This window comes from Lepidothrix coronata, unplaced genomic scaffold (genome assembly GCF_001604755.1).
Source record: "Lepidothrix coronata isolate B3197 unplaced genomic scaffold, Lepidothrix_coronata-1.0 Scaffold134, whole genome shotgun sequence".
Lineage (NCBI taxonomy): Eukaryota > Metazoa > Chordata > Aves > Passeriformes > Pipridae > Lepidothrix > Lepidothrix coronata.
The window spans coordinates 439,229-453,169 of NW_016690314.1; the positions used below are offsets into that span (position 1 = coordinate 439,229).

At 41.0% G+C, this 13,941-nt stretch overlaps 1 protein-coding gene across 4 annotated transcripts in view; it reads right to left on the reverse strand.

Moving 5' to 3' along the window:
* The window catches only part of IFT122 (intraflagellar transport 122), a 31,777-nt gene that overhangs the window by 15,239 nt on the left and 2,597 nt on the right, over positions 1-13,941 (reverse strand). For 3 of the 4 annotated variants that reach the window (XM_017827109.1, XM_017827108.1, XM_017827111.1), the window contains exons 5-17: positions 13,293-13,369; positions 12,795-12,861; positions 11,841-11,987; positions 10,798-10,956; positions 9,868-9,943; positions 9,144-9,335; positions 8,339-8,477; positions 7,547-7,749; positions 6,944-7,081; positions 6,060-6,224; positions 4,938-5,135; positions 3,217-3,357; positions 1,469-1,522 (exon numbers count right to left, since the gene is read on the reverse strand). In XM_017827109.1, coding sequence (XP_017682598.1) covers positions 1,469-1,522; positions 3,217-3,357; positions 4,938-5,135; positions 6,060-6,224; positions 6,944-7,081; positions 7,547-7,749; positions 8,339-8,477; positions 9,144-9,335; positions 9,868-9,943; positions 10,798-10,956; positions 11,841-11,987; positions 12,795-12,861; positions 13,293-13,369 — 1,756 coding nt within the window. The remainder of the gene's footprint in view (positions 1-1,468; positions 1,523-3,216; positions 3,358-4,937; positions 5,136-6,059; positions 6,225-6,943; positions 7,082-7,546; positions 7,750-8,338; positions 8,478-9,143; positions 9,336-9,867; positions 9,944-10,797; positions 10,957-11,840; positions 11,988-12,794; positions 12,862-13,292; positions 13,370-13,941) is intronic. The other variant, XM_017827110.1, reaches the window with a different exon arrangement.

Below are 13,941 nucleotides of genomic sequence, written 5' to 3' on the forward strand. Positions count from 1 at the left end.
TTGGACACACATCACTACCCTGCTTGGGACAAAATTATTACTGCTGTTAGCCCACGTCATGGGCTATGGACTGAATTTAAAGAAAACTGCACGCAAGGGGAAAAGCATTCCACGAGCATCCAAATTCAATCCTTCGCTGCCAAAGGGGGATGAGCCATCTCTCCTCCTTGTCACACTTACTGACTGGGCAGACACTGGGCTGGTGTTGACAGTTCTCTTCAAAAACTTGGTTAAACAAATAATCAGAGGACTTGTTAAACCATTTTCTAAAGACTCCACAGAATCTTGCCAGATAGAGATGGCAGCTATGTTTCCTGCTGTCACCAATTAGGAAAAAAAAGTGTCATTACTGAGGGAAAGCAATCACATTAATGGAACATGTGTGCTTAGCTACATCCTTACAAGCCCTAAAAGGAATCGGATCCACCACAGGAGACAGTGAGCGGGGTGTAGAACTTACTGCAGAAGGAGCATTTTCAAGAAGTCTGAAAGTAAGTTTATGCCTATTTACATGGGGAATCTTTCTCATTAAACAGAATATGACATGACAAATCCAGAATATCCTCAATAGATGCAGATCTGGAGAAGCATATGTGGAAAAGAAAGGTTAGTACTGGTGAGAAAACACTCTCACCTACCTACCTACCCTTGAGAAGAAAAAAAAAACAAACAGAAAAAAGGGGCTCCTAATGCAGAACTTTGTCCTGTGTTAGAGAAAAGTTCACGGCAACCAGCTGGCATTTTGACAGCAGCAGGACAGCTCTGCAGACATGAAGACAAGGATTCTATCCTTTCAGAGAAGGTGTAAATCTATTTAGCACAAGAAAGAGGAATTCCCTTTATGCCATCTCCATGCAGATCTTTAAGCATTATCAAGCCAACTTTACAGGACAAGGGTGATCCATGTCTTTTCAAGTGCTCATGACAGACAGTTATTGTTGGGTGAAATTCTATCAAGAAGTGTGAAAAGAATAGGGAGGAGGGATTAGAGCACAGTATGGAAGTGTGGAATTCCAAATTCTATTTCCAGTTGTCACAGACTTGTCATGAGACCCTGAGTTTGTCATTTCGTTTCTCTGGGCCTGTTTCTGTCTCTGCACAGAGGAGATAGTAGTAATTACCTACCTCCGGGGGGTAGGGAAAGGCTTAATGAACTCATGTTTATGAAGTATTCTGTACTAAGCGCTGTCAGCACAGTAGTATTCTACCAATTATTAATGGAATATTGAACATTTTTCCTGTTTTCCTGAAGACAGTTTCAGAAGTTCTTGTCCCACACCCTCATTCCATGGAGTTTCGGTCCTATGACTGGAACCTGAGTCACCTCTGCTAATCAGGATTTTTCACTCCAAACACATCTCCAGCAGTCAGAAGCACTATCCAAACAAAAGACCCTCCAAACCAGAAAGTACTGATTTTGGCACAGTAGTAAGTGCAAGAAAATACACCACCTTGAACACTCTCTTACCTCTATGCTGCTGATCAGTTCTAAATATCGAAGGTCTCGTACCCTGGTAAATGCCTATTGAAAATAATAGAAGAAAAAAGAATAAAAGACATTAGCTTGAAAAGCCAGAAAAATCCAAATACTGTTATGCATGAATCAAGGTGTCTTCATGCAAGTAGGACAGGCAGAACTCTGCTGGGTTTGGGGTTGTGCAGTCCTGAACCTGAAGGGCTCTGACTACAACTGCGTCCGGAGTCGTTGCAGTAAACAAGGCAAGGTACAACCCAAACAGCTCAGCATTGACCAGGAGCAGCACAGCAGGGACTGGGAGCTGAGTGTGTCAGTCCCCCAAGAAATACAAAGTGGCAATTAAAATATGACATCCTTTTATTCTGGCTATTTGATAGCTTCTCCATTTTGATGCAAGGTGTGATACAGACAAGGAAATTTCAGGAAAGTATTACAAGGCAGGACACATAATTGATCGTATTGTCAACGCCTGCTGCACATACTTCTGGTTTTTAAACCATTCTCAAAATCCAGCATGAAAGGAGCTCAGAGAGAGGAAAGGAAGAAGACGATAGAAGTACTGCAAGACAGTGTAATATCTCTGCAAATGGAGATAAATGTGCAACTCAAAGTCTCAAGTGGCAAAGTCACGTGCGAGTTGCAGCAGCTCAGCACTTATTCCTGACATGCATCACAAAACAGAACTTTAACTCTTTGGGCTGCACATTCAAGACTTCCAACCAAACTAATGCTTAAGGGGGCACAGAATATTCTGCTTACATCGGATCGGACTAGGAACTGTGAGAGCCTTTAAAGTCAAGAAGCTGCTTTTGTTCGAATTAATCCGCTCTAATTCTAAGAGGGCACTACTTTAGAATTCCAAGGAGGCACTCAAAATTTCTTTTTAAGAGTATGTATTTGCATAAAGCCATCCATGAAACTGGAATTATTCTGATGCCTACACTTAAGAAAAAAAAAAGCATTTAATTTCCTTTTAAAAAAATCCGTTATTAAAAGATGCCTATCATTACAGGCCATTCACGGCGTATTTTTAGAGTGGTTTGTCTTTCATACAATATTCATGACACTGAACTCAGTTCGCCCTCTCTTATTTTTTTGAGCAGAGGTGGTGAAAGAAAATAGGGAAGTATTTTATGCCATAGAAAACTTAATTCTTCAGTCTATGCCCATGCATAGACCACTCCCCAAAGCAAGGCATGCCAGGCAGAAAAGGACTGAAATGATGCCTTCTCATCACCACTGCCTTCACAGAACGTTAATGGGTAGATAACAAAGAATGAGAAATCTCCGAACATGTACTGAGGTTGTATTAAATATTTAGGGGGAAAAAAAAGGGCAAGTTTATAGCACGGGGGATGGTGGGGGGACAAAGCCAGCTGAGCATCCTCTGCTGCCACCCGGTGGGCACTGCTGAACTGTTTCCAGTTCTGCTTCCCTAAATTCATTAACGCATTTTCCAGTTGAAACCATTTTCTTTCCATTGAACACTTTGATCTAGAACATGGTATTTATTTAGAAAGATACATTAGATTTCAGTTTAGAACGTCATCTCAACATCCTGAGTATATAACAAACCCATTTGTTTGTGGAACAACAAACACGCTAGACACAAGCTAGACAGTGACCCAGGAACACCACTTGTATTCCAGTCATAAAACATACATCATACACACACACAGATATAAATATCTAAATGTAAAACCCAAGCTTTCTACTAAATGAGTAAATAACTGCTTTACCTTTTTAGCAGTTTCAAACTCCAGCCCTTCCAAGGCTTCCATGGCCAGCTCTCTCCAGTCAGCATCAGTCACTCCTAAACACGCAATTTGATAGGCTTCTTTAAACATTTTTCGTTCCAGATATTGATACATGGGTGCAGACTGAGGATTGCCAAGGAAAAAACATGTATTAGAAAGCATAATATTGAGATATATTAGTGAAATTCTCTACATACATTGGGGAAAAAAAGATATATTCTAATCATAACCATTACAAGCTGCCCGGAGAATAAACATCTGGGTTTTGTATACAGACAGAATAGCATTCTGGGGTGATTATTATCATATTTAGACAAGCTGGGTTAATTACATTAGAAACTCATCCATGTTGAAATCTTCAGTTCCTTGCATTCTAGAAGGTAAAGAATGTGAATTCTTCAGGGCATTGGACACGCTAAATATGATGTAGACTGTGCTTTTTCAGTACTATGGAAGCAGAGCAAAGGAGGAGCAGTGTACTCTCAAAGCCCAAGAGCATGCATAAGTGGCACCACTGCCTGGTATGATGCATCCCTGGAAACATCCAGACACACAGGAAGAGGCTCCATGGGGAAGTAACCCTTCTGCACCAACACTGATGACAAAGCTGTTCTACCAAGACTGTGACTAATAAGCCCAGAAGACACCCAGGCCCTCAAGGACCTGCCCTAAAGGGAATTTAAAAGGGGAACTGCCAACTGCTGCACGGTGACACACACACAGATGGATGTGGGTCTGCTGACACAGTTTGACCCTCTGAGTGAATAGGGAGCACTGCAGCACCACTACCTTAACCTGTGTCTTCAACCACAGCAGAATGTTACTGATTTTTATGTTATTTTTATCAATTTATCTGAAAATTGTACACTCTTTGGTACCCCCTCCCTCCAAAAGCATAGCTTTGGAAAAGCTGCCTCTGTGACACTGCACAATATTTCTGTGGCACCTTGGTATTCTGCAGTGTGCCAAAGGCAGACAGGAGTGTTCCAGGCCTGGTGACCCTGTGGCTGCCCACCACTCTGGACAAGAGCCTTGGTAAGGACCTGTATAGGGCCTCAGGGGACAGAGAGTCTGTAACACACCTGTTCACCAGTCAGTACAAGGCAGGGCATTCTGCCTCCTGCATTGACCCTCAGCAGCAAATCCTGCCCAACCTTTTTTCTTTGTTTTGTCTTTTGGATTGTTTTAGACCCTTCCATTGCTTCTCATGACACAGAAAACAGCATCTTATGGAAAGCAATCCATAAATTTAGAATATAGTCTACTCATGTACCATACATTCAGACTAAAATATACAGTTTAAATATTGCCTAAACATGTCTCGGTGAAGCAACAGTAAGACAGTATTTGATGTACTTATAAGAAAAATGAAATTACAACTGGAGAAAAGTTACATAGAAAGAATACAGTAAAAATACTCAAGAAGGTAAGGCTTGCACTAAATGAGATTATGTGCATTTGCAAGTAGAAAGGGAGAATCGGAAACAACAATTATCAACAGCAAAAAGGAAGTTATCTTAATTAATGCTGAAGAAACAAAAATAAAATAGATCACACAATATAACTTAAATAACAATGAAGAGAGTGTGAACTGCAATCATTTTAGTAATGGAATACAAGTAAATCTCAGAAAAGCTTCTTCACTTGCTAAACATTCATGTTTATGAGATATAAAGCAACACTTAATGAGATTAAAGGATTACCTGTGGAACTTCAACAGCTGACATAGAGAAAGCATGAAGGCAGAAGATCTTGGAGCCATTGTAACCCACAACAAAGCCTTGCAGTTTTTGCTGGTGGACAGGGAAGTTACTAGCTTTGATATTGAGATATCCACCTCCAGAAAAGCAAAGCATATCCTCACACTGGGTATTCCAGGCCACGCTGTTAGCATTGGGTTCCTAGTGAGCAAAACAACTCAGGATTACAACAGATGCAATCACATCTTTCCTAAGAAATATGCCTCCTTCAGCTAGAATGTTTGATCTAAGACAGCCTGGTGCGTATACACACTGATTATTTCCATTTTTAATATCCTACAGCCTAGTATATTCCTAAACAGATTCACAGGGATGTATTTTATATTTTAATATACAGCTGTAATTGTCTTGCCTTTAATGTATATTGAATATATATATATGTAATATATATGTAATATATATATTACATATATATATATGGAATATATAATGAATATAATATATATTCATTTACTAATGATCTCTACTATCAAACTGTAGAACATAAAATCAAATTCCACAATAATGGAATCTGCTAGTTAGCAGATTTAATTGATGACTTCTCTGCCCATTACACAAAGGAAGTTACAGACCCTATCTTTGCAGCACTCCATACTTGCGATCCAGTGTGCTCTGAAAACATTTAAGCAACATTAATGAGTGACTGCTAAACTGCCAATGAAGGGAGCATTATCATGATTCCTTTTATAGCCTAGGAATACACGACAAACAAAGATGTTTAGACTTTAATTCTGTTCATACGAATGATAAAACCAAAATGCTCATTTACTGTAATGCTTCAGAGGGAAAGAAGAGAGAGCTCTAAATTAAACTGAAAAGGTCACATGTCTCAGTGCTTTTTATTCAGCTGTTGCTCACATACATCTCCTGTCTTCTCATTACCTCTCTACCATCTCTGAAAGGGTGGTTTGGATAAACAGATTACAGTCAAATCCTACAACATGTGATTAATAGTTTAAATGACAGTTACATGAATTTCTGCACAGCAACACTTTGGGGATGTTCTGTGCTTGGAATTACTTCCTGCCCCACCTTTAAAAAAACCCAACAGCTTTTAATTTTTACCTGAAACAACAACTCTTTGGTATGAATGTCATACACGAGGCAGGTGTCGTTCTCATCCACCACAGCCAGCTTTTTGCGCGACGCGCTCATGTCCAGGCAGCGCACGGCCGTGGATTGCTTCAGCAGCACGATCGGGAAGGGGTTATCCACGAAGATCTTCAGGATCTACACATGTGTGAAATAAAGTCACTCCACCCATTTTTGTCCCTAAAACTAGAAACAGCGTAACAGAACAAATTGCGGTGCTGTTTAAAGTGTGCAATTACAATTTTTTTTCAGAGACAAACTGTGAGCTAAGATTAAGTAAATGCTTCCAGTCTGAGGTCTCTTGAGCAGACTGGCTGCCACAACATGCTCTAGGTTGCAAGCCTATACAAATAATTCAGATGCTACACACCTGGATTCTTAATGCTCCACTAGTTAAACAGTTACATTAATACAGGAATATATAACAGATACACACAGGATCTCAACTTCCTCTCTATCAATACCTCAGAGCTCCAGTTTGACAATTCCAGCTGCCACCCGGTGTGTGAAGCAGACAGCACTTTCACCTGAGAACACCCACACTCTCACAAGTGTTCAGGAGAGCTGTACACACCCCCATACCCACCAAAGGCAAACATGCTCTCAGTTCAACAAGAATGCAATTGTTGTCAGTTCATCCTAACAACTCACAGACTTCAGACAAAATTAAACATATTTGTATTAATTTTACTGTCACAGAATATGAAAGACAGAAGTAATTAATTTTTAATCCCAAGATAAGACTGTGTCAAAATTCTAGGTTGTAAAACAGCCTGCTGCTTTTAACATCTCCCCCTAGGAGCACAGAACAGATTTTATTTGCAGTGAAAAGACACATACCAGACATGATGTGTTACCTGACCATTCTTTAGGCCAACTAAGAGGCCTTCTCTTCCTGGGGGTCCTCCAATTACTTTAATGTAACGAATAAGAGATTCCATCAACCATTCTCGTTCTTTGACACCACTAAATGAGAGGCACTGCAATCTCTTCTCCTAAGGACACAGCAAGATACAAAATACAGCCTGGAGGTGAAGATTAAATCTGTATCTGATGTCCTACGTTTATACCTATACTAGCAGATGTGCCTACTTTTGCATATAAAAATCATACAGTCAAATAGCCAATTTAAAAGGGTGAATTCCTTAAGGTTTTCCAATGCTATGAACAAACAAAACCAAACACTCCCAATCTTTTTCTAGTAGTTCTCTCCCACCAAAAAGTTCCCTTAGATTCTGTGTTAATTTATCAAATTCACTACACAGTTTTACTGAACCAGAGCCACCTGAGCTGTGCCACAGCAACTGCCCAGCAGCATGTCAGTGCTGCATAGCACAAAAGCACTGCCTTGGAAAAGCTGTAACAGATCCCATGGGTCAGTCATGTCCTGCCAGCCACTGGGACAGCTGTGTTCAACTCTGAACACACCCCAGGACCACTCTAGCTTTTAAGGCACATACCTGGCATAAAATAATGTGATCTGAACACACCACCAGCAAGTTACATTCAAATTTCTTTACAATCTTTTTCTTCACCCGATAGTGCATATCTGCAGAGTCATCCGAGTACAGCTCATAAATCAGGATTCTCTCTGGCATCTGGATGGCTAATCTGTTTTTGTAGATTGCAATTTTTTTCACAAGCTCTCTGCCTTTTATTCTAACTAGAAAGAAAAAACACCAAAACAATTCAGTATAAGCTGACACAAAAATAAGAGATACAGAAATCAGAAAACTAACACATTAAAACTGAATCTCTCTAAAGCACCTTTAACATTCAAAGCACATTCTTGCTCAGATATGTTTGTTGTTCTGCACCTATGTAATCTACTACCCCGTCATAGTTTATCACCCTGTATGATTTGTCAACAGCACATTCTGGAGCAGTAGTTTGATTCCTTGCCATAAAAAGCCAGCAGATATGAAGAAACAAAATCAGCTGAAACTCTTCTGGCTACAAGTAAGGAAAAAAAAAGTTAAATATGATGTATTTTTATCTCATTTTCAGAGATTAAAACCTTATTTTCAGAGCCCCTGTCCCTCCCAATGCCTTTTCCAATCCCCACATCTTTCATTAAACTTGTCAGTGCTGAGCCTCCACAGTCCAAGTTCACACTCACCTCCTGCAAACTGTGTTCTGCAGTTTGACTGCCAAAGTAACAAAAGTCTGTCAGATATATGCAGAGTATATTCCAAGTGTTCTGATGGATATCAATTAAAACCCAAAACAAACTGAGCAAAGCCTGGAATTACCTTTTTGTTCCGTGATGAGGTGCTGGACAATAACGTCAGTCATGCTGTCCCTGTAGGCGTAGCGATCCTTATAGAGGCCATGGACAGTGCTGAAAATCAGCTGGTAGAAGGAGATTGTGCCATCCTGGCATCCTACTGCCTGAACACAGGAAGAGAATAATTTTAGCTAATTGGTACATGTAGATGAGAATTGGCAAAGTGTGTGGTATTTATAGGAGCACCACGTCCCTTTTCCTGCATAATGTATAGACGGATACCAGTTACAGCTGACTTGTGCTTAACCATGGTAAAAGTGCAAGGCAGAATGAGGACTGATCTCATCACACACCACAGAGACCACCATGCTGGGTGGGGGGCTTAGGTTTACTTGGTTGGTTTTGGGTTAGATTTTTTGGGGGGTGGGAGGTGTTTATTTTTAAATTTACTTTGATTCTCTTCTCACTTGTACAGGACTCAGAGTGCAGCATTTCAGGCTGACAGTTGCCCTGTAAGGCATTTTCTTCCCATCATGGAATTAGATTTGGTCAGTCCAGAAGTTATTAGCTGACATTTTTAATTCTTTTTCCCTTCTCTTTTTTAATCAAAATGCAGTGAAAGCAGGTGTTATGCTCCCTACATCCTTCTTACAGCCCGGGCTTCACTTCTGCAGGATATTTGTGATTCCAGTGACAGTTCTAGGACCTCCCTAGACACTGCTCAGGTTCTGCTGCCTCAGTAAGAATGGCTAAACTAAGCAACTGAGTTTGAAATGTATGGTCTTACCTCAGGTGACCTGTGGAAATATCAGAGAAATGTCCCTACTCACCACATAGTTGGAGTCTGGTTTAACTTTGCAGGTCCACACCCAGCTGTTCTGCTCTCCCAGGGTGCCCAGGCGCACGCCGTCCTTCGTGAAGAGAGAAACCTGCCTGTCCGACCCTCCCAGCAGGAGATACTCTCCTTTGGTAAAGTAGCTGACACAGCACGGATCAAAACTGAGCTCTCTGTCCTTCCCAATCTACAAGGCAAAATAAAATAAAAACCATCAAAAATGTTAACAAAAGGATCATTTCATATTTTCTGAAGGCAACAAGTGCCATCACTGATACCATTTGTCTCATCTATGCACAGCTTTTCAATACCCAGAACCGCTGGCTACCTTAAGATTCCCAAAGGCAGTTCTAAAATATGTCCAAGAATCCTTCCAATCACAAACCAGTTTGCTCAGAATGCAACAACTCACAAAAGCCCTTTAACCACTGAAAAAAATACAAAGATGTTCTCCACAGACCAGTGAACCACGTCACAGAAGTCAGCAGAGTTGTAAGGGCTTTAATACAAGAATTGCAAGACAGCAGCTGAGCTGCCACAGGAGAAACAAGGGCTGAAGGAGAAATGGTTAAAAAAAAGGGAGACTCATAAAAGGCTAGGAAAACAGAAGACATTTAATGTAACTAATAAGGCAACAGCATACAAACACTCTGAATGTAGAATACAAAACAGAATCAGAAATACCCTGCTACTCTTGAACAAACTCTCTTAAGACATACCTGCTTGCCGCTCAGGTGGTAAAAGGAAAGTTTCTGACCCCAGTCAGCCACGGCTAAAATGTCATTGCGTTCATCTCTACCGAAAAAAAAAAAGTAGTAATTCTACAGCAATTTATTAATAAATTTCCTAGAGCAACAGAACCAAGTAGTAGGACAGCAGAATTTACTGCAAGCTACTTGTTAAAAGTCACAAACTGAAAGGACAGCAGATACTCCTTGTAACTGAAAACTGTGGAAGACAACTTGGGGACACAAAAGAAAAACCAGTCTCCTCTAGAGGAATAACTCAAAGTCTGAGGCATCACTTCACCAGGAGCTGTGGGAGCAGTGGAGTGAATGGTCCCTTGACACGTGAAGCCCCTGGGCCCACGTTCTGATTTAGCTACAGGAGTACAAGGCCACTGTCACGTCCAAGTCTACAGAGCTGAGCAAGGGGGAACTGCAATTATCAGTGTAATGTGTTCATATGAGACCAGCAGCAGGCTGAGGAAAGGCTTCAGGTCCAAATTTAACTCTGGTACCCTGACATGATCTGTTCAGCTTGGAGCAAAGCAGGACAGTCACCTCCACAGTTCCTTGCCTGGGAAGGGAGATGGTAACCTGAATGTTCTGCTGCAGATAATATCTCTAGCCAGGATCTGAACATAAAAAAAATCAGATAAAAAAACCTAATGACAAAGCCAAGTGTTAGCAAGCCCCCTCCCTTTAGTCAGTGCATGACACTTGCACCTGGGGAGTAGCACACACCTATCTCATGATGAACAGAGACCAGCAGAACAAACTAGGGCTATGCAGGTAACTATTAATCTAGCACCTCCTAATTTTTGAATATCTGAGGTTGTACCCTGCATAATAGTCTGCCCTTGTCCTTCCTGTAAAGTGCCGTTCTAGGTAACAGAGGTACATACGTTCCTTTGAAGTTTCACTCACAAGTTGAAAGGGGACTCCTGTTCCTCGTGGTCTTTCTTCTCTGGCTGACTATCCTGCCTACTGCCAGGCCTGGATTCCAGTACTGGGATCTCCTCTAAATAGCTGAAAACTGACTCCTCCTCTTCTTCATCTACTCTACTCCAAAAATTCTGCCACCTACTGCAATAGCAATTGTTTGTTCACATATTTGAGAGAATATTCTCTCTGAATTGAAGTGAAAAAATAGTTCCCCTATCTCCCCCCAATTCAAATAGAACCCAACCCCACACCCCCCCAAAACCCCATCAATCAAAATCAGTAAAAAAGACAAAAGAAATGTTTCTGCAGATCTGATGATGCTGCATCTCAAATCCTGGGGTCAGCTTTGGGTCCCTCACTGTAAGAAACACATTGAGGGGCTGGAGCATGTCGAGGGAAGGGAACAGAGCTGGGGAAGGGTCTGGAGCACCAAGAGCAGCTGAGGAAGCTGGGGAGGCTTAGCCTGGAAAAAAGGAGGCTCAGGGAAGACCTTCTCGCTCTCTGCAACTCCCTGACAGGAGGGAGGAACCAGGGAGGGTCGAGCTCTGGTCCCAGGGGACAAGGGACAGGATGAGTGGAAATGGCCTCAAGCTGTGCCAAGGGAGGATCAGGTTGAATATCAAGAAAATTTCTTCCCTGAAAGGATGGTCAAGAATTGGCACAGCTGCCCGGGGCAGTGATGGAGTCAGCATCCCTGAAGTGATTTAAAAGCCATGTGGATGTGGCACCTGGGAACATGGGTCAGTGGTGGCCTTGGCAGTGCTGAGGGAATGGCTGGACTCGATGATCTCGGAGGGCTTTCCAACCCAAACAATCCCACGTCTACAATCTAAGAGAAACTTGTTCCCAGCTTCTCCACTCAATTAAAGACTGGCAGCAAAGCCAAAACCCCAATATATGATCACTTAAAAAAGGTAGTGTACATGGCATGTTTCTTCAAGGATAAAAGTCAAGCCCTTCTGCAATCAATAAGCCACAGATTATCTATTCAGCATGAAAAAAAAAGGAAGGATGAAATTATTTACCTGGAAGGATTCCAACAAATTGACCATATTGGAGAGGAGGAACCCCCTGGACGTTCTATTTTTACTTTCTCATCACCATTTTTGTTCCTTATGCTGACAATGCCGTTGAACATCCCCAAAGCAAGATACTGGCCATCATTTGTCCAGCTGAGAAAACACACACATATTGAACAGTAAACTACTACAAACAAGCAGCAGGAAGGTAGGATGGTACAGCACACTCACACAGGGATGGTAGATTCAAATATATTTCTAAGAGGGAGTTCTGAGAGGTAGCCAGTAAATCTACAGTTTGTTTATGCATCTAAATCCACATTTATGGCAACAGCATGCACTACATTGAGAACATTTTATCATATACACAGAAATAAAAAAATAAATTAAAGCTATCATCTGCTTGCAACACTTGTAACATGTGCTAAGTCACAGATCCATTTTGGGGATGGCAGTGTTGGCAGCACACCAGAATGCTTTAAAAACCACATTTAGAACATGATCAGATAGAACTGCCTGGTGTGGGACAGAGGGGGCCTGGGGTCTAATCTGTTCTCTGTTGGATAGAGTACTGGATAGATGGATAACTTCAACTAATGAACCCTTGCTTCAGGTTGCCCCCAACAGTAATACCTCCTTCAACTGAAAACACCAACAGCACAAAGGATGAACAACTTTACAAACAAAAATTGCAATTATTTTTCCTCTAATTTAATTCTGTTGTTATTGTACAAGATGGAAAAATAGAGGAACAGAGAACCTAAGACACCTGCTCGAGACTAGAACATCTCTCTGATGCTTTCAGAAGAATTTGGTTATAAACAGAACAAAATAAAACCCAAAAATTTTGCTATTGAAAAAGAAGGGGGGGAAAAACAGGTTTTTTTAAGCTTGCATCTTATTTGGAATGGTTTGTATTGAAACTAACTTAAATGACTTAAGGTAATCCTTAAAACTTACCTACAGCAGGTGATCCTGCAGCTCGTTTTATGTTTAGAGACTGACTTCTGTTCAGGAGACCACAAGCCTTGATAAAAACAAACAAGAAGCCAATGACAAATAAGCATGAGCCAGAGTTCAGACTGGAAACTAATATTGTTGGAGAACTTGGCTGGGACTCCAAAGGCATCAAAGTCTTGTCCACTGCTAGAAGGACACTTAAATATATATTATTTACCAGTAAATGGGAAAAAAATCCATCTAAATAACAGAGGGTGTCTTTGCAAAAAATTCCAGTAATAACAGAGCAGCATGTTTCATCCTGTGGCCCCTCACTACACTGGCCTTTCCCACTGAGATTAAGTGATTTAAATCAGTATCCAATGTCACTGAGCCTTAGATAGCTTTGTGTCACATCTCTTCTGCAGATACAGAGCTGTACCTATCTGTGGCTAGCTTAGCTATCAACTGTAATGGAATTCACAGGCTCAATGGAAAAGTTCAAGGGAAAAGACATACCAAAATCCCCAGACGAGCAGGATGCCAGCTGATGAGTGAGAGGATTGTATGAAATGCACTGGATAGAGTCATTATGCCTAGAATGAAGTTAAAATCAGATTTCAATAAATCATTCTTAAATGCCCCTTTTCTGACTTTCAGCAAGAGAGCTGAAAGCTTTACCAGATGCCAAAATAACTGGATTGGTTTATAGTACATCAAGTTAATCTGCTATTACTGTAAAGTAAATCCGTAATAAACCTTACAAAAATCGTCTCCAAGTGGCAGGATACAGTGTATTTCATCAAGATTAGCTAAAACTGTAGAGCAAGAGTGGTTTGTGAAATATGACTAAATGTTGTATCCAAATTCTAAACCAAGTGTGCTCATGCAGGCTCCGTGCAGTGACCAGCTCGTGCAAACCAACTCATGATAAATGTGCAGTCCGAAACAGAACGTGAGTTGTCACTTCAGAGGGCTGATATAAACACAGAGCCAGGAGATTGAAATATACCAAAAGTACCAAATCCATCTTTAATTTGATCTTTGAACCAGAATTGTGGTATATTATATCAGAACGGTCACATTGTCTTTCATTTTATTCTGACCTATTCTGAGTTTCCCCAGTTCTCTACCAGCCCTCTAAACTCAGAGATTTATTTCGACTCTC